The sequence below is a fragment of the Etheostoma spectabile genome, chromosome 24, assembly GCF_008692095.1.
Source record: "Etheostoma spectabile isolate EspeVRDwgs_2016 chromosome 24, UIUC_Espe_1.0, whole genome shotgun sequence".
Lineage (NCBI taxonomy): Eukaryota > Metazoa > Chordata > Actinopteri > Perciformes > Percidae > Etheostoma > Etheostoma spectabile.
Window position 1 is genome coordinate 6,596,020 of NC_045756.1, and position 27,722 is coordinate 6,623,741.

A 27,722-nucleotide genomic window follows, 5' to 3' on the forward strand; every position below is an offset into this window, starting at 1 on the left:
ACACAGTCAGTCTTTGGTATAAAATAAAAGGTAGTTGAAAACATTGGCCATTCGCTGAAGGAAGAAAGAAAGTGTGTATGTAAAAAGATCAAGTCATCCCTGGATCTTTCAGAAAGTATAAATTGGAATTTCAACATATGACCACCAGGGGGGAGCAGAACGTCATACAACTGTTCCTTATCCATAAGACCATCACTGACTGGGGCGACCCACACAGGGCAGAGCAAGAGCGTAAGAAGCCTTGCACATTTGTCTTGTCATTCAAAAGGAGCGGTACAGGAAGAAGATTAAAATTAGCATGAACTGGAAGATCGAGAGCTCATCCAGAGTCCAGGGATAGAGTTAACCAGATAATCCAGTGTTTGGCACCGTAACACGAGGGTGACGTGTTCTCAAAGGAAGGCCAGCTTCTTAGAGCATGAATGACTGAGTGTGTTTGAAATCCTGGGGCTGAGGGACACACACACACACACACACACACACACACACAAAGCATTAGCATGGCTTTGTTTTTTGTGATCGTTTCAGAATAACGGCTCTTGGGGCAACGGTGGTGTGATCTCAATCAAAAACACAGCAACATTCATTAGGTAAATATGAACAGCTCGTGCTTAAGTCAGCGCTTTGCTCATGCCGTCCACTCAGAGCTTAACATGGGGGGGGGGGGGGGGGGGGGTTAAGGAGGAAGAGGACAAGAGAGAAAACAAAGAAACACTTACTTCTTGGGGCGGAGGGATGTAGTTGACATTGGATCTACAAGACAAAGACATTGGTAAGCACAGTGGACAGTTTGACACAGTCATAAAGAAGAGAGGAGAGCCGAGGCAGACAGCTGTATCCTGAGTCATATCTTGCTCTGCATAAATAATGCACGTCATACATGGCAAACCTCCCACTGGGTAAAAAGGAAAGTCTGACTCTCCGCGGCTAAACCGGATTATATCAAACTGAGGCGGGGGACTGTGAAAGGAAAGTGTGCTTCAGTGTTTGGTACAAGGTATTTGATCAGCTGTCGATATGCACTCAGTCGCCAGTTTATTATTTGGTACACCTTGCAAAAGCTAATGCAGTCTAAAACAACAGTCGTGTCATAAATCAGACTTCCGTGGACGTGAAACTGTTATAAAGAGGTGTTGATTTATCTCATTTTGGAGGATGCGGTTTCTGGTGCTGTTGAAATGTTTGGCATTATACAGAGAGGTCTTTCTGTTATTTAGCATACCTTTACTGGTAGAAATGGGGTGGCCAAAATAATAGAAACACCTGTCTTTAACAGTTCAACATCATCACAAACTGCAGCCTCTAAATGTCGAATCCGCTACTTTCAAAAACCCATTCAACAAAATCTGAACATCGTAACCTTCCTGAAGATTTACTGCAGGACTGTTGTAAAAGACCACATGCATGTTAACTAGATGTACCTGATAGTGATATAAGTGATGCAACTGGATGTACATGCAAATGTACACAGAATGTATGTATCTATCTACGGTCACTGGTTCTTAGCTGGTCTGTTTATGGAAGCAGGACGCGGCCCGAATAATTTGAATCTTATGCACAACTGAAAAACTACGTGTAAAAATGTAACTGCTGAATATTTAAAGAAATAGTTTGATGTTTTGATAAAAATGCTTGGGTTGCTGTCCAGTAAGGCAACCAACGGAGACTCCAAGAAGTCACTGCACTTTAACTATATATATATATATATATATATATATATATATATATATATATATATATATATATCAAGATAACTGACTGAAAAAAGTAACCTGATCAGACATGAGCCCTTATAATTAGTACCTTGATATTTCCCAATATATCAAAGTATTCTTTCTGGTTCATTTTCCCAATTGGTTCTTTAGTTGTGTATAGGAGTCACATTAAATAATGGCTCTTCATTTCTTCCATATCTGTCTGTGGGCCTAGCGGTCACACTCACGTGTCCTCAGTTCTGTGCAGGGTTTGGCTGCTGATGTGGGCTGCACCATGACACTGGGAGATCCAAAATGACCTGCAGGGGCCAGCATGACGGCTTTAAAAAGGGTTAACAAGGGGGGGGGGGGGCATTTTGGAGTCGCACTGCACACCATGCTTCAATGGGTGAGTGGGTGGGGGGTTTATTAGTATGAAGTCAGATGCGTAAGGTGCCGTCGTAACCCTAGTTGTATAAAAAATAATATTAACACACACACATATATATACACAACATACAGTATGTATATATATAGTGCATATGGTATATTCAGGGTCCTTAGGCTCTATGTTTGCCAATCTCCATGTTGCTGCTGCTTGTGTCTGTAAAGTGTCGCATTTAATGACACAAGTGGCAACATGTAGACTCTGAAATGTACATTTTGTCACATTTTAGAAATTGCGAACAAACAAAAAAGGATAAAAAAAAAAAAAAAGAGCATTAAAAGTGTGAAAAAAGGGTCGAAAGTCAAATCATCTCAGCTGGACTTGTAGGCAGTTATACCGTTGGGTAGTTTCTAGTTTATAATACAACATCGTATTTTACAAACTGCATGTGTTTTGTGTGCAAAACTAACTAATTTGTGACGTAACTAGTAACTAAAGCTGTCAAAATGAATGTAGTGGTGGCATGAGAAGAAAAAAAAAAGAAGACTATAATGGAATATACACCTCTGGATTTTTCTGTCTTATGCACTACAGAACTGATGGCTTTGAAAGAATATGGAAACAATTTCTTGACTATATCAATGTCAATATTTCTGCTATACTGACGAGAGCATTTGTAAAAAAAAACAAAAAACTGTATTATTTGATTCTGCTTTCTTTCCTTATTCAGCCCCCATTGTATCCTACTTCATACCGCATAATGTGCCTGTCACATTTATGGAACCGAGCGTTCTGTTTTTTGTTTTTTTTTCGTATTGTTATTTCCAGCTTGCGGTTGTCTTATTTTGTATGGCCTTGTTTTCTCTATGTCTCTTTATAAAATATTAATAAAAAAAAAAAAAAATGTGTTCTTAAGTACAGTACTTGAGTAAATGTACTTAGTTAAACTCCACCACCGAGGAAATCCTTTGCACGAGTTTACAGAACTGGGGTTACGGCAACAAACGTGTTCTGACATGCAGCAGAGCTGGAGGCAATGCTGGAGGGAGCGGGTCAAGTGGTGAGCCAATCAAATGCAGCGATCCAACACCCTGATACACAATGTCTCAACTCTGTGCAACTCTTTTCTACTGCCTCTCTTTTTAGGTGTGTGGCACAGCGGTGGAAGTCTCCTTTAAAATGCATACACATGTTTTGTAGTGTTTTAAATAACTCAAAGGTTCACTCATAAATTACACAGTATTTCAATGTACACTTATTGCGAAGATGTTCCTATTTCTTTACTACTACAATATGTTCTTGTGAATAAAATAATTTGTAGAAAAGAGGTTTCTTCAAATATTTCACCTTAAACACTAGCTGAGAGAGATATCAATATGTAATGTAACCATCAGAGTACATTGGCAGCTATGTGTATTTTACAGGGACACTTTGTCACAAACAAGACTTCACTTGTGTCAAACAGCCCAAATTTTCCTTTTCCCCAACCACCATAGGCTGTAAGGAGACCTTAAAATTGGACCCTGGTCACATGATGTAACATCCATCTCTCTAACCAGGTCCCCTCGGCCATCTTTCCCTAAAAGGCCGAGCTAAATCCTAGATCTGCATTCCTACTTTGTTAACTCGGGCCTACTTTTGGTGCATCAGATATCATGTCACATTGTCTTTGAGTCTTTGTGAAGAAGCCTGTTCTATAAATAGGAAGTTGACACTGACAGCTCCAGTTAGCTCAGTGGGATAAGCATCAGACGTTAACGTAGACAAAGAGCTTTCGCATCAGCTTCAAGGAGAGCTCCACGACGACGCTCCATCAAACGCTGCGCAGTCACAAGCCAGTAATCAAATAACATAAAGTCAAGCGAATTAGGCCAGTCACATGAGGACATGCATTTATGTCTCTGTGGTTTGTGGCCTAACAACCAGTCAAGCATCAAAACGCCCTTTCGCCCACTCTTGTGTGTAACTGCACTAACAGTCCTCTGTCACGCCACAGTCTCAGTCTCCAATCTCTGCAATATCGAAATAATCCATTTTCAAATTAACCGTCCAATCAGTTTAATTGCTTGCAATTCCTTCCACTGACAATAATTTCCTCCTTGCTGATTAACAGCCAGTAATTATTACATACTTATGTTGCGCTGGTTATATCTCCCCCTTTAAATGTCTGCATTTTGAGATCATCTGTCTTGCTCCACTTTGACATGATTCCAACAGCTGTGTGTCTGCCTGCAAGTGGCAATCATTATGAAAAAAACAACAACAACCTTTTCCCATGGTTTTTACATCTGTTGGCGCCAATCACTGGATGAGTAGACACACAGGCACGGCTGTGGCTCAAACACCACACACACACACACACACACCACACACACACACACACACACACACACACACCACACACACACACACACACAGCTGTCCCTCTATACAGTCCTGACTCAGCACACAGACATGCAGCCTTAGTGAAAAAACAACCCCCCTCCTCCATTAATCTAAAGTGTGGGGGGTATTAGCCTGTGTTTGTCCACATCAATGTTAATGCAATCACAGAGCTCTTACCTTCCTCTGTGTCCTGCTGATGGACGAGACAGGAGCATGTAGGAGAAAACACAGGGAATGTCAGGAGTTCTTTTATGGAGAAAGTATTAATTGACGCGCTGATAATGCAGGCGGACACATTGGTTGTTTGACTGAAAGAAAAGGAAAAGAAAAAAACAGCCAAAAAAATAAGGGAACTAAAGGGACAAACTCACGGCTGAAGAAACCGTTGCGGTGCAAGAGGAATCCCCCGCATCCACAGACCACGATGACCAGGCAGACCACCACCACTGCTGCCACCACGGCCGGCACGTTGACGTCCTCTAGAGGTGAGAGGGGAACAGAGTCATGGTCGGTTTCTCTCAGCAGCGGTACATAACGGGTGAAAACTCTCATTTCATTTTATTGACACAGTCAAGATGCAGTGGAACAGTGGTTACCATACAATCAGAAACAGTGAGGCCATATGTTAGTGCAACTCTGCCTAATGCGGTTTCCTGTACTCCAATACATTTCCTATAATGTATTAAGTGCGTAAAACGGTTGTCTGCATTAACCTAGATTACATTACATTACTACAGTACATTATATAATGTATTAGCAAGCTGGAGACCTTTCCAGAGAAAATGCCATCATTTTTAGACCATGTTATGTGTGTAAAGAATAGATGCAGTAGCCTTACAATTTTTTTAAGTTCCCATGTTATCATTTCTGGGTTCATACTTGCATTTTGGGTTTCCACTAGAACATGCTTTAATGTTCACACAAATCTTTTGTTTTCTTATACTGTCTGTCTAAATATGCAGAAATGATTAAATAATATTTAAGGACATGGCATTTCACTTTTTATAATATGGGGCCTTTAAGTTGCATCGTAAAGGGGTTTTAGATTTTAGAAGCAGGGTCAAATGAAGTTCTGTAGGTTTTTTCCTCTCCACTGCATCCCTGATTTATTCCGGCGCTGAAAGGTGTGGGGAAGTGGCAGGAAGGAACACGCGCACACACACACACACACACACACACACACACGCACGCACGCATGGACACATGCACACACACACACACACCTATCGTCATGTGCTTGCCCTTGCACATCTTGGGTGATCCCACTCCGTTCGAAGCCAAGCAGCTGTATCGACCGGTGTCGTTTTTGGCTACAGCTCGAAACTCCTGCAGAAAAGACAAAGGGAAGAAGAAGACGTTTTAGATAGCTTCGGCTGTTCATTTTTTTATTTTAGCATCTGTTCTGCTGGAGTGCCCTTGAGCAACGAAACACTACTAGCAACAAATTTTCTAAAAAGTCAACAGCAGGATTTGCTCGCCTCTAAGTCATGATACTGCAAGGCGACAGTGTAAGCTATTTCCCAATACACAGTCCATTTGTCCTTGTTTCCCTTATCAGACTCACCAGTACTCCTGTGTGTGGGTTGATTAGATAGGTGGCGTTGCCGTGGCGTGGCTGACCGATTGGCTTGCTGTCCTTGAACCAGGAGTATGTAGCAGGCGGGATGCTCTGCTGGTCCCTACAGCGCAGCTGCACCACGGAGCCTGTCACTGCCGCGCTGGGGATTTCGCAGGACGGGGTGTGTGGGGGCACTAGAGTACGGGGCAAGGTAAGTGTTACAGAACCATGAGCAAAACCTGTATAAACCAATCTCCCAAACATTTAAGCTTTCACTTATGGAATCAATGTCTGTCGTACCCAGGACTTTGAGCGTGATGTTGGTCTCGCCCAGGATGACCGAGTCAAGAGGAGCACTGATCTCACAGCGGTAATCCCCGGCGTCTTCCTGAGTCACCCTTTGCAGTGTCACCGTGGCCCCTTCAATGGTCGCCCGGCCCTCAAAAGGAGCTGGAAAAAAAGGACAGGAGGTCAGGAAGATCAAAGAGAAAAGTCTTTACTGGCTGCAGGCTAAAGCCACTATGTTTCAATCAGAATATTACATTAATGCCACCTAAATATAAAACATTACATTAAGATCCTAATATAGCAACAGCCTTCATGATATATTATTATTGTTAAACCGTCTATAAAAATGAATTGAACACAGCCCCAGTTTGCACTATAGTTAACTAAGTATCAGCAACCATGTACTGTAACAGCAAATGTGTTGCCCCAGGGACCTCTAATCGGATAACCCAGCCATTGGGTGGAAGAGTAGGGAGAGGAAGGCAGTGCAATGACTATTCATGAATTTACAAAATGGTTGTTGACATTGTGAAAGCAGTAACTCTTCATTCATGCCACCTTTTAAGCCATCCTTAGCTGGGAATTAGAGCTGACAATGAAGAAGAGGCTTGACATATTTGAGAAAATTGTCAGGCTAAGTGTCTTTAAAAGAGACTGACCGGGTGAAAGCTATTGTATAATTTATTATTTATTCCACCTATTAAATCCACATCCTAAACCACAAAGGAGAGTGATCAAGGATATAGGTTGGATAGACAGGTTAAGATTTTAGGCCTCAACACCATTGACGAATGGACTGTGCTAAATTATCTCTTGTAGTTTATCCATTATTCCTATCTCATCCACTGGCTTGTGGCAAACCCTTCAAGGCTGGTACTGCAAATGGCTTGTTTGACACTCGTGGGATTAAGAGCAACAAGCTGCATTTTTTTTATTTACGTTTGAATTGTCCATCAAAGTACACAAAGGAAATATCTTTCCCCTTCTTCTTCCACTCGATGCGCGGGTTCTGGTCATTCTCTGTGCGGAACGTACAGGACAGCACCGCATCTGAAAAAGGGAGCCAATGAGATATTTATGGCAGAATAGCAAAGACTTCAATCATTTGCATTTTTAACTGCTTGGTCTATTTATAGCCTTATGGTTTATTCTGTCAGAGAGAATCAGATAAAACTTGTGAGATTAAAAAAAAAAAAAAAGACTGTGACAGTGAGATGAGGGCTGCTTTTTCTGACTCACCTGAGAACTCACGCACCTCCACCTTGTGTCTCTTGGTCGCCACGGTAACAGGAACGGAGGGGGAACCTGGTAGTGGTGGAGAAGAAGAGAGGAGGGAAAGTGGAAGATAGAAAAACAGGGGTGAGCAGTTCAGAACGCAATATTGCTTGTCATCCATTAGGGGGCAAGGTGAATTGGGTAAAGTGCTTCACGTTGCCCGCCAACTGCAAGAGGAGAATGCTTAATGGCCGTCTTTGGGCGACTGTCTGAGGCAAACACAGCCAGAGTCCTTCTCCAGGAGATCTCAGGCAAGGGCAGGATTACTCCCTCCTCCGCTTTAATCCAGCAGGGTTAAGGAGCAGCCCGCCATATGTTAATTTAAACGCGGGGTAGGACACCGTCGCCAAGCATTTCTCCAGAGGCTTGTTTCAGATTAACCTGATGTATGGGGCATTAGCCAAGAGGCAGACAGCACACTGCCCGGGTTTCCTTTCCCTGCTATCCGCGCTACTGATATCCAGCCTCCAAACAGGAAGAGGAAGCCCGAGCTTCCCTTCTTGTGTGCTGATTGGTTTACGGGGCGGATTATTTTCTGGTTGTCCTGTTCTTAAACTTGGGTTCAATGGGGTAAAGGTTACTTATGGGGATAACAGGTTGCAAGCAAGCACGCGGCAAAAACCGTAAAACACTCTCGGAAGCCTTTAACATCTCCCAAAAGTCGGCAACTTAAGTAAAGTGAAAAACTGATTTTTAGATGCACATGCATTTTTGAAATGACCTAATAAATGTTGAATGGGCCTCAGGGGGTACTTACTCAGAACATTAAGGGCTATAAAAGAAATGTGTAACAAACTTTTAATTCGGCATAATGAAGATGTCCCCTTCACATATTCCTGAAAGCAAAAACCTTAATAACGTCCCACAAAAAACACACTTTTCCAGTCATTGTTTCTGCAAATGTCAGATCTAAATCTCACAATGGTAAGCACAGGCTGAAATGAATGTGAACAGTTTCCTGTTTGTCAGTAACTTCCTGTGTGGGCCCCATTGTTAGTAGATTACAAACTGACAGAAGTTTTCTCCTGTGAAGGGAGAGAAAAGTCGGCAAGCTGAGACAAAGGGCAGGAAGTGTGGAAAAGAACAGGAAGGCGGCCATGTTGGATGACTATACAAACTGTAGCTTGGACCCAAAGGTCTCCCTCGCTCTTATTTCCACAAAAACAGCTATTTTTAAATTAGCTTTTAAATAAACAACAGCCTATTCGATGATAATAACAACGTCATCTGCCAAATGCAGCATAACGCACACTTAAGTTTTTCGTTTTTTTTTTTTTTTTAAAGCATTTCCTAAAGTTAGTTCAATTTACACACCAGCCTCACTTGGTGAAACTTCGTGCTAAGGGAATTAAAACTGCACACAGATGATGTCCCTCTTGCCCTCGCTTTGCCATGTGTTGACTTGCGGCAGTGTAACAGGATTATCGCCGTAGCCTTGGCTCGTGTACCTCGACACCCTCCGAGGAGCATTGTCTCACTAAATGACGAACAAAACGAAGGGGGGAGATACAATGAGATTAAAAAGGGACGAGGAGGAACGACAAAGGAGACATGAGCCGCCCTAAGAATAGAATACAAATGAAGTGGAGTGGAGGAGAGGGAGGCGGGTGGAGGGGGGCAGAGATCTGCAGTAGCATGAATAAAAGAGAGAGAGCGAGAGAGAGAGCGGGATTGAAGGTGAGGGAGATCCTCTCAGACAGTAGGACTGTGAACGGGAGAAGCTCTTGTCACATAGTGACACCAGGCCTGCCGCCACCTTGAAGGGTGTCTCTTTGAGAAAAAAGAAATGTAGCTGGGCTGACAACAACTTTACCGCTGCACTGACTGACACACACAACACACACACACACACACACACACACAGAAATGAGCAAAGAGGCCCTGCATGTGAGGTCCCGCTGCCCGTGTCCTGTTCCACTGTGCTCTACTACTGTGAACACTGTCAGCTTCAATGGCCTCAATTAACTACAAAGGCGTCGAGGCAGACAATGAACACATGGCCTGTTCAGCTCATTTCACCACTGCATGGTGGGTAATGTTAACATGGTGCAGCTTCCGTTGCACTCATGTAGCACAGAGGTTTTTTTGGCTGTATTGCACAATAAATACATGAATTTGCATAAACAATGCATAAACTGATTTTAGCGCGTGTGAGGCAACCAAATTCCATTTTCCATATGACAGATTTGCTAACAGTTATTAGAGTACAGCCCGCCAGTTAGCAGACAGATTTGTACCACCATTGGCACCTGAAATTAGCTCCAGATTCACGCCAGACTTTGCTATTGAGCAGAGTATTTTTGGCCACTGGCAAAATTGATACGTATATCAACAAAAAATGTCTCAGTTGTTCGTAAAATAAAGATTTGCTATTATGAGAACTATTTTAGTTAATGGTACCCTCTAGTCAGCTGAGTCAGGCAGATTGTGGGTCAACATCTGCACACTTCACTTTGAGGACTGATCCTTGGTCAGGTATTTGCAGTGTGGACTGATTTGGACTGAGAATCAGCTCCAGATAGTAGCACCGGCTGGGCCAGGGTTGGCACCTGGATTTTGTCCAAGATTCTGCCGCGTCACTCATCACGAGCGAGTCCAAGCATGCAGGACTTGGGCAGCTGTTGAGCCGAGCATCTTTGACCACCTGAGTAGCTATGGAAATTGTTAGCCTAATAAAATTCTATATTGTGTTAGTTTCACTACGCCAAAAATATTTTTTGATGAGTAAAGTGGCTGTCAAAAAATAGCTTCTTTTTTATCATTTGCTCCACAGCATATATATATGCCTCCAATATGGCATCAGATATGGCCAGTAAGGTAATTCAAATGCTTCAGCGAAGGGTCTGGGCACTGAAGCAAAGAAACATTGAGACAAAGGCTTCAACACAGACAAGCTCCACACACACACACACACACCACACACACACACACACACACACACACACACACACACACACACACACACAAACACACACACACACCTCGTGCATGGCATCAACATCAACCAAACACTGCGACAGCTCAAACTCACAGTGGGACGGCCTGAGCAAAAATAGAAAGATGGCACGCTCGCTTCTTGGCACGCAGCTTTACTCTCATTACGTGGTCCGCACAGAGTGTTACAGAGACCAGGGTGGGTGTTTCCAGGGCTGGGCCCGGGTCAACAAGCATGGCGCAGTAATAATTAAGGCACTTATTCAAATTAACAGGACAAATGAAAGAGGAAGGGAATGGGCCCATCAAGACATATCCTGTCCGGCTGTGTGATGTAGATAACGTGAATGGCACACACGTTTCAAGGGTGTGGGGGTGCAGAAAAAACAGGGAGGACTGTGCGTGTGTGTGTGTGTGTGTGTGTGTGTGTTATCCATTTGAACAAAGCCTCTCTGTATGACTGTAACCCCTGTGAGCAACAGCTGTCTCAGGCAGGCACAGTGTGTGTGTGTGTGTGTGTGTGTGTGTGTGTGTATGGTTGAGATGGGGGATGTTAGGTCTCTTTCCACAGAGACCCACCCAAAAACATTTCCTCCTGTTTTTTTTGTTCCTTTTTTAAAAATACACTCCACAGGCGTTCATTAGAGCGGAGGCCGATTTGAAGCTGCTCTGTTAAACTGTCGACATCTATCTGTGCGCCAGAAGATGAGTGATTTCTGTCAGGCTGTCCATAGAGGACTGGACACACACATACACCTCTGTGAACTCGAGGCCTGACAGGTGGCAAAATTTGGATAACACAGAGTAAAATCTGCATCACTCACGCTAACTGTCTTATCATATCCATCTCACGCTGCTGCTGCTCCCCTCGAGTCCTAAAGGCACTTAGACTGCTTTCTCTTACCCATCACGGAAAGTAAGGTGCCTTTTTGCAATTTAAAGAAACAGGTTTTAAAACTTTATCTACACTTCTATTTTCTTATTTCATTCCACCCTTCAGTCTCATGGTAAAATCCCTGCTATGAAAACATGAAACATTGAAGTTTCTGGTGGTACTCCAATTGTTGACCTCATGCACGGCTCTGTCCCCTCTTCTGCCAAGACGGGTGCCCTCCTGCCACCACCATGTCGCCCACCCGCCTTCGTGGCACCCGCCAATACAATTTTAGTGCCAACTTGTAGGAAGCCAGTCTGGCTGCACAGCCCACTCTCACATAGGGGCTTTCACTGAACTGGGGAATAACGCTCAACAAAATAAAAGTCCAAAATAAGTTTCTTTAAACATTATTGTATATAACTTTAAAATGTTCAACTCTGCCATTAAAAGTTTCCCTACAAATTCACATTTTCAAATATTTTGTTGAAAACCCCCCTAAAAGAAGACCACTGTTTGGAATAAGAAAAACTGTCTCTCCTCAAATCTCTCCAAGAATTAGTCACTTGTTTGACAAAAAATTAAGATTGTTAAGTCTAAAGCACTTAATTAAATGACCCTTTTCGCAAATTATAGATCCCAGGGATGAGCTGAAATAAAAAATAAAGTATTATAAATAAAAAGTGGGAGAAGTATGTAAACACAAACACAGACAGTTAGTTCTCCTGAATAATTAGTTTCCATTTGTCACTTACATTGCATCAGTAAAATGACAATAGGAAGATACAGGGACGTCCCCTCCATTATCGTCCACAACTCTGGCGGAGTCTTGTCTTCCCTGGACGGAGCGAGGAGGCAGATCCCAAGCCTCAGCTTTCTTCTCGCACTTGTTCCCAACTCTCCAATAATTCATCCAGCTTCCAGGGAATAAACTGTTCTCCAGGGGGGAAGCGATCGGACCCTACCGGACCGGACCGGCGCAGAACGGAGCGAAGCGGCGCGGAGCTGCTGGCAGGGGAGCGGATGAGCGGGACACACCTCCGGGAAGGACCGGTCAGAGACTCCGGTGTCCTGGCTGAGAAGTCTGGCTGTGAACGGCGTGGCTCGGTTACTATGAAAGACGCGGATGAAGGTCCTCTCTCCCCCTCATGTGTGGTGTACTGGTAGAGGTGGAGAGGGAGGGAAGGAGGGAGGGCGGGGTGTGCTTTCAGACGAGCAGAGCGGCGGAGCGCCGAGAGCGCAGCGCCGTGTCCAAGACGCGCACTGCATGACTAACTGGCCACATAACGGGAGTCAACTGGGTATGGCAACAAGGTGTGGCACTCATAGTCCGAGAAGGACCCGCTTTGACCCTAAAGTTTGTTTTTAATATGACTGGATGGCATAGACTGAGCCTACAGATACATTTGAAAGCCACATTATGGAACATTTAGTCCAAATTTTCCTCCAAAAGGTCCGATTTCCTGTTTCTAATAATTTAAGGACGGATCAGGTGCAGATATATTACAGTTTCTTTCTGTGAGTTTGCTAACAAAGTCCCTTTTATAACCCAATAATACGAGTTTTTAAGTTGTAACGCATGGCTATAGTTAACAAGTAACTTACTAACTTGCATTTCTGTTATAACTCATTAATAAAAACTTCTGGATTGCCAGGTTGTAAAAAAACACCCTTTGACTGATACATTTGATATATGGACCATAAAGGCCACTTGCCTTCTGGGAAGAGGCTGCCAAAGATCCCCACCAAATTCCATTAATTAACAGCTTATTAAACATTTATTAATGACTAACCAACATGAATAACTAGGTATTACCAGCAGATTGTCTAAAGGGCAAAAGCTTTTTCTCACAACCTGGCAACCCAAAACATGTTTGTTAATTAAGGTGATACACGCTATAAATAATTGATACAAATTAATAGCCACTGAATACAATTTTTTTTTAAAGCGTGCCTTATTAGAAAATGTTAGTGTTATATTGATTGATAACAGGCTGCGTTCATATTTTGCACATTGAAGCGTATGACGTTTTTTAAGTCGCCATGTAAGCGCTTAAACGGGCCTCTCAATGTTAGATTGAAGTAGAATTATCCTCCAACATCCTGCCCTATCAAATTTGCAATTTTTCAGGTATAAGTATTCAAACTACTTCAATCTTGAAGACACAAAAGATGTAAAAAAAATAAGTTTAGCCATGGATGGAGATGTCGATGTGCTCAAAGCTAAATCTGACAGGTTCAGCTCAAAATAAAAAGGCTTACGAGATGGAGGTAAGGCTGGACGCTCTCTCAAGGCCCAAAACAGAAAAGTGTTTATCTCTAGATAACTGAAAATGTGGAATACGACGACCACTTACTTTGCAAAGACACGTGTCTTTGTCATATTTACTGCTTGGTATTGTTGCAGTTCTTTAGTGCAGAAATAGAGAAAACAGACTAAGCCCTGTAGATCAATAATTCCCCCAGTGAATTACTAATGACTAAACCATTAAGAATAACCACTGGATACAACACTAAGACTCTGCCTCAACACTTGGCAAACACTTCCACTGCTTTCAGTCAGTCCTTCCACGGAGAGTAACTGAGGGAACCTGTGGGGTTACTACACCATTGGTGGAGACCATACACACATTATGAATTAATTTCTAGGAATGAGTTATTCCAGAGTGTTTTAGTAGCTATTCAATTTTAATTACGTTTGGGCAGCGGCGTTGCAGGCATCTTACACATCTCTCAAGCACCACAGCAGCCGCGAATTTAGGGCACCGATTCAAACATCTCAATTGGTGGTGGTGGTGTGACTGGGCTCCAAGTCCGAGGCACATGTCCTTGGGTGTGTCTCACACATTGTCAGTGGGTTGGTGTGGGGGTAGTGGGGGTAGTGGTGGCGGTGGTTGGATGCTTGAGTGGGAGCAACAGCTGCACAGTGGCTAAGTTTTCGGGCCCGAGGCTTTGCTCAATCTTCAGCCGCCGCCTGATGGTGAGTGATAGTTTGACTGATTAAATGCAGGAAAAGAATGTCGATGTTACAAAACCCACCTTGAATAATCGGAACATTAAAGGGCTTTTAATGCTTCCCGTCTTTAACTTCTCGTGCTTGTCCGAAGGCACGCACAGTGGCAGAGGCTCGAACGTCAAACAAGGATCTGTGGAGTACAACTGGGGGAGGTGGGGGTAACACTCTGGGGGAGCTACTCAGTTTAGTGTATGTCACTGGTGTTCATTAAACATTACCAGCTGTCTGTAACACAAATGTTGGGCTAACAGCACCGTGATATAACAAACTACGGGTACCACCTTCTCATGAGGCATCCTTCATTAACATTTTCTAAGCTGTAACTAATGCCTCATAAAAACCAGGTTAAAAAAGTAGTCTGGGGAGAATGAGCTAATTTGCTTTCTTGCTGTATGTGCATTTCCCAAAATGTCGAATTATTCCTTTAATACACATTTTACTAGCTAGAAGCCATATAATAATAATAATAATAATAATATGGATTGCCTGTATGCACCAGTTTACATACACACGCAGTTCTGATATCAGCACTGTCCACACATTCTTTGTATCAAAATCATCCATGTTGATCCGAACATTTTTTTTTTTTATGTTGTAGAGGAGACTTGTGTCTCAACACAAGGTTATTTCATTATCAGTTAGTACTAACCGTCACAATAAAGACCCACATCGTCCTTCAGCATAAAGACTCTATAACCCTACATTAACAGTTATAAGCAGACTTCATGGTTTTTTTTTTTGAAAATGAAAGCCCTGGAAACCAAAAGTCGTACTTGTTAATGGCTTATATCCGACTAGTAATGCGTTAGTAAAGAATGATTTCCCATTGGTTCCAACTCCTAAAGCTTCTATGAAGAGGTGCTTTCCTGGAAAGTGGTACGGCACCAGTGGCAGGGAGGTTGTTGGAAGGGAGAAGGCCCATCCAACAACCTTGTGTCTAATGTGTCAAAACGCCCAGAATCCTGGAAGAAAAACAAAAAAAAACAAAAGTGCCTGATGGCTCTAATCCTCAGGCTGGCTCACACTTGACTCCGACCACACTGAGAATTGAGAGCCACCTGTTTGACGAGTGATAGACTCAACAGCTGCACTGACCTTCAGCCAATAGACACGCACACACTCCACTGTTGTTGTTAAGCAAACTGCTGACACACACATTAGCGCACATACACGCGTTTCCATTTGCGCTCTTCTCTCTCCCTCCTACATGCCCGCAATCAGCTGAACTGTTATAAACTGAAGCACCTTCCCCCTCGGGAATGTTGAAATCTTTCTCTCTAAACACACAACCCAAGACTTGTGTTCTCGTACCACAACGGGGACACAAGACATTTCCATAAGAATGAGATAAGTGGGATTGATTTGTTACGTGTGTTTTACACATTTATTGAACAAATAATCCACGCAGATACATGCGAAAGTGTGTACGTGTGTGTTGAGGTTGTTACTGGCTGGTCCGAGGTGGCGTTGAGTCAGGAGGAGAGAGTCGATTCACTTCTTCAGTGTTCGGCACCTCGACCTGTGCAAAGAAAGACACATATGTAAATGGTTATGTTAAAAGTTATTTTAACAAGGATTACATCCACACTTTTACCTCTTTACTCTCTTTGGTCAAGTATAAAATGGCCTAAAAATCCAATTTGCACTAATCTTTCTGCAGCGATGTCAGAGTGGTGAGGGGCATCTGTTTGTAGCGTGGGCGGCCGCGTTTTAAGCGCCAGCTGGAGGCAGACGGGGGACATGCTTCCCTACCGCCTGCAGCCGGCTCAGAAAAGATGGCGCCCACGCCTCCCTGCTTTTAGAAACCGCTCTCTGTACACTAGCGCAGAGGGTGTAAAACATAAAAACAAACCTTTGAACTTTATAATGTAGTGTATAACAACACTGCGGGGCTACTGTACAGGATTGCAATGGATGGTAAGTTGTTCCTGTTATTTTGTCCACCTGGATCTAGCCTTTTTGGGGGAAACACAACCTCTGATCTGATAAGATTTCTCAGGAAGAGTGACAGCATTTGTACATTTTTGCCAACATATTCATACAAACCAGCTGTTCTGATATTAAACCATTTCCAATTTCTTTGACATTTCTCTTTTCCAAACTTATTCTGAAGAGAAAACGAGGCCAAACTGTAACATTGTTAACAGTTTAAAGACCTACTGTCAGGTTAAACTTAGCATCTTTCCTGTGCAGTGAGGGAGTATTAGCGACACTTCACCTGCAAATAAAGGCGTTAAGATGATCGCACTAAACTGTTGGCTTGTTTACAACCTGTCTTATTGTCTGACAATATGGCTTAGCTCCCAGGTCACTGCTATTACTTAGAAGAGTACAATGTTATAACTGAAAAATATTACAGCCGGCAAATTGAAGTGTAAATATTCTGTAGATTGGGTACCAATGAAATACTGGGATACTGGGTACCTATTAATACATCAGGATTTGCTGTAATCTACAGCGTTAACTACCTTTTTGAATACCTGACATCTTATCATCTATCTATCTAAATTACTCCAAACAGGGTGCACAGTACAAAAAGCACTTGTTTCAAATTGAGATTCTCCTTCTACAGATTCAAGGGGTTTCCCCAACAATGGTTTTCAAAATGAAAAGGTACAAATTAATCTTTCGCCAATTTTTAGTGAAAACGTAAGTCCCAACTAACTTTCAGTCCAGTTCTCATAGCTGCTTGTTCATGTAGCTTGAAATCTCTCGCACAGTTACCGCATGAATGACAGACAGACGGTTTATCTGCGTGATAAGTAAAAGCTGGCGTCTTGTGGTTTTATAAGAACGAAAACATCCATCTGGTCCTAAATGATCTCTGTCGACGTGTGTGAGCTGTTATATAGGATAGATAGATAGATAGATAGATAGATGTTTATTGATCCCAAGAAAAATGGGAAATTCCTGTGTTACAGCAGCAAAAACAGTCACAAAGCACAAAATATAAATATAAATGAACTAGGAAAAATATACATACATACAATATACATGAAATAATAATACGAATAAAATAAAAATAACAAATGACCAGGTTGCATTAGTGCAGTAGTGTGGTGTCCAAAAGTCTCATCTACCACCCAGAGATGACATGTTAAAGAGTGTTATTGCTTGTGGAATGAATGATTTTCTGTAGCGGTCCGTGCGGCATCGAAGCTGTCGGAGCCTCTTAGAGAAGCTGCTCCTCTGTTGGACCAGTGTGGGGTGGAGAGGGTGGTCAGGCTTATCCATGATAGATAACAGTTTGTATCTTGTGCATTTCCCTTGGTTTGCCTACATATTGTGAAAACAATGCAGTGTACACGTCCTTCCGAGAGTTTCTGGGCCTGTTTAAGTTTAGAGCTCCTCCACTGGTAAGCATTGGTGAAGGACATACGCGTGCTCTCTATACACATCATATACACCTGCTCTCTATACACATCATATACACACATGCTCTCTATACACATCATATACACACATGCTCTCTATTCACATGAGTGTGAAATGAATGAAGTCTTATCTTATCATTTACACAGCAAACAGTGTATCAGGTACTATGTATCAGGGTCCTCTAAAACCATAAGAGTGATGTCCAGTAGCTCCTGCAGCAGGTCTGCATGCTAATCCTGTGCTTGTAAAAACTGCAGAAAGTCGTGATGCAACTATCCTCCACTTTTAATGTCAGTCCAACTCTGACATCCATACTTTTGTCTTTAATAAAGTGCTATTTCAATTCCCCAAATAACCCAATGTGAAAATAAAATGTAGGCCACAGAGCATAGTATGTCATCACTTGCCAAATCAAGTGGATCTATTAATAAGTCCAATTTTTTACATTACGCAATCAGTGATGCACAGAGAAAGCCAGAAAAGCTGCAGCAAAATATATTTCACCTAGATGGCTTCATCCAAAATTAACTCGTAGCCTAATTTGAATTTGAAGAATTTAAGCTTCTCCTTTAGAGTCTAACTTGGTAATGCTCAGACACAGCCGATTCAACTCTGCATCAAAGCGAGTGTCGTGATACACAACATCTAGAATAAGAGCCTTGAACCTGGAGGGATTTAAAAATACTTCTTCCTTGGATCTTGAGTTAGTGTCTGTGTCTTTGATGTTGAGTTCAGAACACAGCAGTTTGTCCTTCATGAGGAAGATGAGACCTGCCTTTTCCTGAAGACTGCAGCCCACACTCACGCTCTGTTTTTGCCAAAATATAAATGCAAAGCAATAAAAATAGCTGTGTTAAATCCTAACCTCTGGCTACTTTGTGAAATCTAAAATGATGGCTGTAGCCAGGGCTCGTGCTGGCTAAATGTGGATCACGCAGTAATTTGGACTAGTATCCATCATCTAGACCAGAACACAGCCCTCCCTCCCTGAGTTGGCCTCAGTGTTTCAGCTTTAAGGTCACTGTTCTTGGACGGCTGTGTGAGGTTAAAACAAAGAAGAAAAAACCCTGGATATTTGCTGTTCTTACCATTTTCTCTGCCCGCTGCCTCAGTTTCCTCCAGACCGTGTGGTGAGCCTGCAGAGTTGAAGGCAACGTGATTAGCAGGCACGTGTAGACGGTCATGAAGTACTTTTAATGCGTTGCACAAAGGACAAGCTTTAAAATATTAGGAGGACCATCTGATGTCATGTATAATCTGTTCCACCACAACAGCGATTTTATGAACAATCTCGGGGAAAACCGCTTCAGACCGCTAAAGAATAACTTCCTAATTGACTCTGTAATTTAAACCTGTAATTGTCTGAAGCAAAGGTGCCCATAGATGAGTTTTTAGACCGATATTCACCTATAAATTTGACATTTCTTGTGTCACAGAAATCTAGGTATGGTCACTATTCTACTCCCAATAAAACCTACATTAGAAATCCATAGAAAAGTATTTTTTTAAGTGGGTGAAAATGACTGTAGTTCTACTGGTAAGGTAAACCTAAGGTTTTCCTTTGATGTATTTAAGTGCTGTTACATCACCATATTCCTCACACGTGTCTACCTGCAGCTGCAGAGGCAGGGACAGGCCCTGAGCCCGACGCTGGAGGCCCCAGGGTCCCTGTCCCAGGCTGTGGACGGCCGTCACCTCGTACTGGGAGCACAGGCCTGTCCTGGCCACCAGGGGGCCCGCACTCAGCAGCACATGGTCACCACATCTAAACGATTAAGGGAGGTTTAAGTGGTAGATGTACAAAACATATAACCTCCTGTAGATGTACTTAATGTGCCATGTAACAGACACTACACTGGAAACATGTAGGCAGGAAATGAAGGTTTAAACCAAAATGTGTGCATGAAATGTCACCTGTGGAGCATCACTTTGCCTTTGGGACTCTGTGCTGCCTTTTGCTCCACCTCTTCCTGTTTACACCTGGAAGACAGAGAGAAAAAAGCAACAACAGTCATCCAGGGACAGAAAGCAAAGACACTCATGGAAAAAGAGGCTAAAGAAGAACAGACGTATTAAGCGAGATAAAGTAATAAAAACTGTGAAAAGATGCTATGAAAGAGTATCAGTAAGGTAAACCTAAGGTTTTCCTTTGATGTATTTAAGTGCTGTTACATCACCATATTCCTACTTCTTCCTGCTTCTGGCGAGAGCAGTCGTGTTTTTCCTCCTCTCCCATCTTATCTTAGCTTGGCTCCTTTTCTAGTTGTCTAGTTTTTCCTGAACATTCGACATTGAATTGATTAACTGGTCACTCAGCGCTATTGACAATATTTTTTCACCCAAGCATGCCTTACCGGGTGGGCTGATCGGCCCCAGTGGGACATTCCCTGCAGGGTACGCTCGTGATTCCTGGGAGAATTGGCAAGCGGTCTGCCTGGACGTTCTCACTATGGAAGACGTTATTTGGATAATTGGAATTCTGTTGGTGGGACCCCCGATTGTCGGACTTGGAGTCTCCCTGACTTATCGGAAAATTGGTAAGACAGTCGCCAGCAAATTTACCCACAAGCTGTCTGGGGAACTCAAAGAGTGCCTACATGGAGTGATTGAGAGGATGAAGGTTTTACATCTGAGGGCTGCCCAGTCCAGTGAACTGTCTCGTAACATCTCAGACTGATCTGGGGGGGCGCAGAGGGCACTTCATGAATTAGACGCACGTATGACGCTGAGGACGAGTGGAATTGATTGACGGACATAGATTTGGACAAATTTTGCCGAATCAACCTAAATTGGAGTGAAATTGTGATCATGTCCCCCCCCCCGTCCTTCACCCGAGCGGGTAAACAGCCGGCAGTTGCACTACTATCAACTCCTGTGCATTGTCTTATCTCCTCAAGGCCGAATGAACTGAACTCTCTAACAACTTGGACAGTCTGACGCTCCACACCACACACACGCGCCCCCCCCCCGCTTCCGTCTGACTGCCTCTGCCACTTTTTTGTGTTTTTTCCCATCCTCCCGAGTCACCACAAAAAGTTCCTCTATCCACATGTACCGTGTGTAGTCTTGTGCATTATGTTGTTACGTTGTTATGTCTTGTACTCTATCTTGCTATAATGCAGATTCTGATTCGGTTTCTGATGCATCTGAAGTGAAGTGTGCGCATGCGCTGAAAAGTGCAAGCTGCCGGTTGCAGTGCTCCGTCTCTGTCTTCTTACAACTGGGGCTCCTGTGACACAGAGTTTCCCTTCGGGGATTAATAAAGTATTTCTGAATCTGAATCAGTAAGCTCAGTAAGAAGAAAGTGGTCAGCCGCATGGCAGTGTCACGTAAATGGCCCATTTGTGTGATGTCCAGTTATGTTTTAAACACCCCAATGTAGCCCAAGTAGATTTGATATATTCACAGTTATTGCTTTCAGTCAGATCTCAACATTTAGGACCGCACTTGAAGGCAGCTTCATTTCACAGAAAAAGAGAGAGGTGCTTTGTTGTTGTTTGCAGGAAACTGTCAGCTTTTACACAAACTCCCGGGCTGTTAAGGGATTGTGTCTGTTTTTTTTTAATCCTCATATGGTTTTAAAACTCTCTTGTGGCAGTGATAGAGACAGTGATGTTAACTGCTTACTGTACGGGACTCTCACACCGTCTCAAAACGAACTGCCAAGTTCGATTCCCGGTTACATGATTGGCCACCGCAGAGTGACTTCAGATTGTGTTGCTCCAAAAGTTGAATCTGAAAAGTTGAAACTTCTTGCCTAAGGCCCCTGCGTTTTTTCAGCTCCCTTGTGCGGCCCCCACTGCCTCAGCCTAAACACAAAAGGAATGGAAAGACTGCTGAGTGTGTACCAACCGGCCTAAGGAAGGATCAGTCTACCTGCTGTGTGAGAAGATCTCCAGCGCCACAGTGGGCACCACCTCCAGAGGCTCCCATGCCAGGTCCTGGTGGATCAGCTGCTGGGCCCCTCGGGTCAGAGAGCGCAACGACTCCTGGAGAGAAAAACAGCCGTGTGGGTTTACAAATCAACTCACTTCCACTCACAAAGGATCAGGTAGAGTGAGAGATATTAGAGTTCTGTAATCCAAGACAAAGACCAACGGAAGAAATCTCTGAATCATTCCTCCCTCGCAACTGCTGGCAACATAGAGACTTCTCTTCAAAGGTGATTATAACAAGTCACACTCTAAATTCCTCACACACAAACACACGTGTAAGGAAAGACAAACATTAATATGAGATACTGAACACAAAACAAGACTAAAACTCTAATTTTTGCCAAAATATGGCTAAAGACAACTCTAAAATAACTGCATTTTGGGCCAAATGATCATCTGAGAAGTTTCTTTGTCTCGATGTTTTTTGACAGTTTAAATGTTTGGAATCCATTTCAACCAACCAGCTACAATGGACAAACATTTGAGACTCAAAAGATAGATTTGGGGTGGAATATCACTTACAAGAGAAACTTAACATCAGCTGAAAATTGTCAGTTTGCGCGTACCTCTAATGGTTAAAATTCTCGTCTTGCTGCAGTACTATAGATGTTAGAGGCGCAACAGAAATAATGGCTTTCAGTTTAGTAGTAGTAAGTTACTCTGTCAGGAAGGGAACTTTTTATGTTAAAAATGTTCTATAGAAGTAGAAAACATTTAAATTACATTTACATCTGCAAAGCACCCCCCCCCCCCCCCACACACACACACACACCCACCGCAGAGGGAGTCCATGAGTCCAGCTGAGGGTCAAGAACCACATCACAGCAGAAAGCCCCTAAAGTGACTAAATGGAAACACACACAAAATAAATTAGCACCAAAACAACTCATCAGAATCCAACATGTATGTTTCATTAATGTAAACTAAGAAAATGACCTGCCAGGAATTCTATTTAATCAGCCTAAACAATTTCACTCAAAATTATAACAAGCCTACCTGAAAGCCAAAGACTGACACTGCACTACAACTTTCTAATTGGTATCAAAAGGTCCTGGCAGAAATTTCTCGACCAAAGACTAATTCTACTGGGGTCTGATGGCTGGTCAGGGTACATCTGGAGAAGCTCCTCTACCTGGCACCTCTGGTGTGTTGAGCAGCTCCACAGTAAAGTCGTCTTTGAAAGCAGTCTCCAGTACCTGGCCTAGCAAGGCAGCACAGGAACGCCAATAGGCCTGCAGGGAAACAAGAACACACCTTCCTGATATCACCTGTTCATTTTCTTAAAGCCATTTGGCTAACTCAGACTGCTAGACTTCCATAAGAGCTTTGGCTGAAATTAAGAATACATTTTTACAATGAAACAGGACTGTGACTATATATAGTCCCCCATCTTTTCCATTAGTAGTGCTACAAGAGGGGATCTCTTAACGGCCGTATTCACAGCAGGAACAACTACAGTGACCAATTACTATTTCAATATTCTGTACACATACATACATACATACATATTGTATTAAGATAGCCAGACTTGAAAAAGGTGTCCCTATCCTTAAAGGTAACATGTAAAAAGCGGAGTAAAACATCTTACTAAAGCTGGGCCTGCTGTAAAAACGGCCATGCAATTTATAAACACACTCCCAAGTACCAAAACAAGAATTTTAACAATTACTTATTTCAAAAAAGTTCCTCAGAAAATGTATGAAATTTCCTGACTTTCCTCATTTTGTCACCTATCTAAGAAAGAAAGAAAGAATGAAAAAGCAGGAAATACTTAACTTCCAAAAAAAAAAAAAAATCTGAAATCCTTTTAAATAAAATATATTTTTGTTGTTCCTGTACCTGGTTGACCAGAGTTGGATCACTGTCTTTAAATGTGAGCAGAGAGAGTGAGCAGGAGTGGGTGAGGGGCTGGTGAAGAGACCACGGTTCCCCGTCCACCAGGGCCAGGGCCGAGTTGGTCAGGTGATGCTCTGTCAGATCTGAGGGAAACACGGAGGAGTCCAGCTGAGTGCAAAACTAGTATTTATTTCTAACGAATCATGAAGCAATGCATTATTAATACACCCAGAGATGTTAAGTTTCTCACAGTTTGAGGATTGTGTAACAAACAAAATCAGTTAAAACCCGGCGAAAGTTCAATGGAAGTTTTCTTTCTACATTCATCTTGCATCCACACTCCCTTTCACTCACGTCTGGCACAGCTCAGCGGAGTGGACATTCCTTTGTTCATGATGAGCAGTGTCCCATCCAGCCCAGGGCCCTGCATGGACACCTCTATCTTCTCGATGCGGGGGTACAGAGCCCTCTGCCTGGCCTGCTCTCTGGAGAAGACAGCATTGCGGCGGCTGCGGACTTCGGTGGCCTGCGTGCGCACAGCTGCTGCAGAAGATGCAAAGCCTGTGGAGGGGGAGGACGGAAGGATTCAAGCAGGAAAAAAAAAAGAGAATGCAGGAGGAACATAAGAAACCAAAAGGATAGCAGAGGACTCTCCATCTTCTGATACTATGTCATGCTGACATGTTATGTGTTAATGGTGTCAAAGCGATGTCATCCGGGTTATATGGGCTCGAGACTACAATTTCTAACAAAGTCTGTGTTACAAAGTAGGTGTGTGGAACCAAACAAGCTATGGAGTTGCATTATGGGAAGTGTAGGCTATGGTGTTTTTTGGAGCTTGACCCATATTAGATTATTAGATGTATATTATTAGCTCATAGTCAGGATACATTTGCTTAAACTTCCTAACCCATGTCAGCCTATAACATTTGACACACTTTAAACGTGGTGTTTTAAGGCATTTACAGCCTGATTTCGCTGACTTGAGTGACATGATGTGTATAAGTCATATTTGGAAACTAAACTAAAGTCGGGATTATACAGCTAGTCAAGTTGAAGTTGAGGCTTTTAAATCATTTTCTTGCAGAGTTAAACATTAATTGTAAGCTACTTTGAAAACGTAGCTAATGCTAAAAAATGCAGCTTGGTAACCGAAATTACAGCAGCGTATTAAAGGAGTGTGCTGTGTTATTCGAGACTAAAGACAACTTTTAGTTTGTACATCCCCTTGTGTTATGTCAAAGCTGGGTAACAGACACTTTTAACGACAGCCATTTCCAACAGTTAACAGCAGGAAAAGCACAGGTGTAGCTATTTACTAAAATAAACGAGGAGGACTTTGTGGGGGCTCGGAGCGTGCTGGAATAGCTTACTGGGATACTTAACGGAACAGAGCCATCGTTCATGTTATTAATTACATGTGTTTTTTTTTCCTACAATGCCAAGTCAACATGTTTCTTCATCCAGACTCGAGCAGCATAAAGCAAAACTCCTCTTACTTAACCTAGCTAGCTAGCTCACATGCTAATGCTAGCCGGTTAAGAGTTACTCACGGCGCTGGAGAACTTGACACACGGTCCTGGTCGCCATTGGAAACAATATTTCTATACATACATAAAACAACGTATACAAGACACGAAAGGGCAAATGGATAAATGTATGTCACTTATGCCTCTGAGTGAAGGACGCCATGCCTGTTTCGTGTGCAACAATATTTAGGTCCGGGTAGGAACTGAAGACCAGGGGCTTAAAGGTCCGTGAAGATGAAGGTGTGCTGTCCCATTTTCTGACAGCAGGTGTCGCTGTTGGCAGTCATTTCTAGTAGGCTAACGTCAAGGAAACCCTGCAATACTTTGTTACATTCTGTAGAGAGAGAGGGGGAAAAAATATCTGTCAGCACCATTTTTAATCAACAGTCCCTAACGACATAATATATCTCTGTAGAATACATCTTTAATATTTCTTTAGGCACTTGTACTAAAGTTTAGATATTTATGGCGTCCCTTAACAATTTAATTCCGAATCTCTGTTTCCTAAGTGTTGAAAGTCTGTTGCTCTTAAACTGATTGGATGGAATCCAAAGTTATGATCTTGGCTCTAAAGTCTCACATGTCCCAATATCATCCTCTAATGGCCTCTAATGGAATTCAGAATTTGACAAATGCTCGTTGGATTTTTCAGTACCAGAATCAGCAGTAAGTGTTGGCACTAATGGCAGCAGCAGTAACAGCAGGACGCCTGGCCAGGAAACGCAGCCGCAGGACCAAAACATCATAAATCATCTCGCACAGGCCAAGATGGAGCCAGATTATAGCTAAATAGCAAAGCTAAAAGGCTACTTTCACAGTGAGTGCAATTCTATTGACCTCTGGAGGTTAAATTAAAAGAAGAAAGACACAACTTTGAAGTTGTAAATGACACTCAGTTGGAGCTGCTTTTAACAATGAAAGCCAAATATAAGTTGCTTTACCATGACAGTCACACAAACATTATAATTCAATAATAAATACGCATGACACATTTGTGCATAAAGATTTATTTTTTGTTGAAAATAAGTGTTTCTCACATTGAACCACTAACGTATCTGATGTGACTTAAGATAAATGACCTAAACACTGACACTGATGTTCACTTCATACAATGTAACAAGGCATTTGTATCATCTGTAAGGTGTTTAGACACGTGTCCGTATGTTGGTTTGAATGACTGATTGAATGTTTGATACTGTCTCTTTGGATGAGATTGATTGTACTCGATGTCAGTGTGACAGGACAACTTTATGCACACATCATCCTCAGTATGTCAACATTTGGGATCTTCTGAATGACTTTCCCCAAAGGTGCGGTTTCCTTTTTAAACATTCGATCATCTATTCATTCATTCATAGTTAGGCGGGCCTGCTGTAAAATGAGCCTCCAGTAGGACTCCTTCACAGTGGTGTTGCTTGACATCCGTTCGGATACTCGGTGATTGGACTCGCACTGTCCCAAGGTCCCAAAAGTGCAAAAAGAAAAAGACAAGCAGAAGAAAAGAGGACCAATAAAACACTGCCATCACTGCTTGGATCTATGGCTGGTTTCCCAAAAAGCATTTAGCACTATAATCCTTGTTGTGGATGGCTTTTACAATGGTTTTGGCACCGTGCTGCCTTTGGGAAACCCCCCGAACATTTGCTCCTAATAATCAGCATGGTGATGAATGTGGGAGGTCAAGTGTTGTTGTTTTTCTTTCAAGGGAAAAATCCACCCTGTGTCCGAGGAGGGATGTGTGTTGAAATTTTATTTTCCATTGACCTCCTTTCTCTACTTCTGCTTCAGTTTGGGATTTCCTACATTTCCAAGAATGCCTCTTGATCAGAGCATAGGCCTAAACTGCTAGATACAGAAAGCAGGTTGAAACAGTTTTAGAGTTGGATTTTCCCTTGCAACCCCCCCCCCCATCTTTAATCTATCTAACATGAATTCATTTGCATTCTAATTTCTAACCATCCACCCATCCATCACCCCTCCAGCAGGCTGCTACTGTATGCTGCAGGCGGGGCAGCAGGCCTCTCTCCGGTCCGGCAGAGGGCAGAAGTCCATCTGCCTCACGATCTCGGCGAAAAGCTCGTCCACCATGGTCTTGCTCTTGGCCGATGTCTCCATAAAGGGGCAGCCCCAATCCTCGGCCAACGCCTGGCCCTCGCTGGGGGACACTTCCCTCTCCTCCTCCAGGTCCACCTTATTACCCACCAGCACCACCGGGACCTGCTGATACCTGTAATTGAGACAGACAGTAATATCAGAGGAGTGCACATCTGTAATGTGCTGCCTTCTCCCCCGCTGGGTGTGTTTTGTTACAGACCGAGACTACAGAAACATCCTGATACCTAAGGGAGAAAAGCAGAGGGAAGGAGAGACTAAACTCAGTGACAGCATGTGTGTGTGTGTGTGTGTGTGCATTGTTGGCCTACATATTGTATTTGTTAGATGCTGAAACAATAAGGGGTTTGAACAATGCACAATGGAACAAGAGGAGAGGGATAAACTACATTCAGCTACATTCAGTTCCAGCTTCCCAGAAGGCCTCCATCACTCCCTGGGTGTCTAATATCAGTAGGCGGTCACCACCAAAACAATAACTGCCTCTTTTCAATGTTGTGATGCTCTATTCATTCTGGGATAC

General features: G+C 42.9%; 3 protein-coding genes across 9 annotated transcripts in view; all 3 read right to left on the reverse strand.

The window, feature by feature from the left end:
- Positions 1 to 173: 173 nt before the first annotated feature.
- jam2a (junctional adhesion molecule 2a) lies at positions 174 to 12,680 on the reverse strand. 5 transcript variants are annotated; one of them, XM_032506329.1, is made up of 11 exons: positions 12,152 to 12,679; positions 7,553 to 7,618; positions 7,253 to 7,363; positions 6,326 to 6,475; positions 6,032 to 6,219; positions 5,691 to 5,793; positions 4,839 to 4,946; positions 4,645 to 4,660; positions 1,943 to 2,014; positions 720 to 753; positions 376 to 450 (listed from the first exon to the last, which is right to left on the reverse strand). In XM_032506329.1, exons 1-11 carry the CDS (start codon positions 12,198 to 12,200, stop codon positions 412 to 414), a joined length of 936 nt encoding a protein of 311 aa, XP_032362220.1. In that variant the 5' UTR covers positions 12,201 to 12,679; the 3' UTR covers positions 376 to 411. The 5 variants fall into 5 exon arrangements, with proteins under 5 accessions (XP_032362222.1, XP_032362220.1, XP_032362221.1 ...); XM_032506330.1 differs by having other exon boundaries at positions 4,645 to 4,657; positions 12,152 to 12,676; XM_032506331.1 differs by lacking the exon at positions 720 to 753 and having other exon boundaries at positions 174 to 450; positions 12,152 to 12,680.
- LOC116673943 (ras-related protein Rap-2a) overlaps positions 4,763 to 27,722 on the reverse strand; it is a 33,189-nt gene continuing 10,229 nt past the window's right edge. The window contains exons 2-4 of one of the 3 annotated variants that reach the window (XR_004327922.1): positions 26,266 to 27,314; positions 23,022 to 23,026; positions 4,763 to 4,775 (exon numbers count right to left, since the gene is read on the reverse strand). Coding sequence is in view for 1 of the 3 variants with exons in the window: in XM_032506334.1 (XP_032362225.1) it covers positions 27,077 to 27,314 (238 nt within the window). In the remaining 2 variants the exon portion in view is untranslated. Of the gene's footprint in view, positions 4,776 to 14,381; positions 14,393 to 23,021; positions 23,027 to 26,078; positions 27,315 to 27,722 lie in introns of those variants that run through there. The other 2 variants (XR_004327923.1, XM_032506334.1) reach the window with 2 other exon arrangements.
- Positions 15,770 to 25,333, reverse strand: mrpl39 (mitochondrial ribosomal protein L39). The gene is made up of 10 exons (XM_032506328.1): positions 25,112 to 25,333; positions 23,913 to 24,119; positions 23,562 to 23,701; positions 22,855 to 22,954; positions 22,499 to 22,566; positions 21,664 to 21,776; positions 19,702 to 19,767; positions 19,399 to 19,552; positions 18,876 to 18,923; positions 15,770 to 15,931 (listed from the first exon to the last, which is right to left on the reverse strand). Exons 1-10 carry the CDS (start codon positions 25,146 to 25,148, stop codon positions 15,857 to 15,859), a joined length of 1,008 nt encoding a protein of 335 aa, XP_032362219.1. The 5' UTR covers positions 25,149 to 25,333; the 3' UTR covers positions 15,770 to 15,856.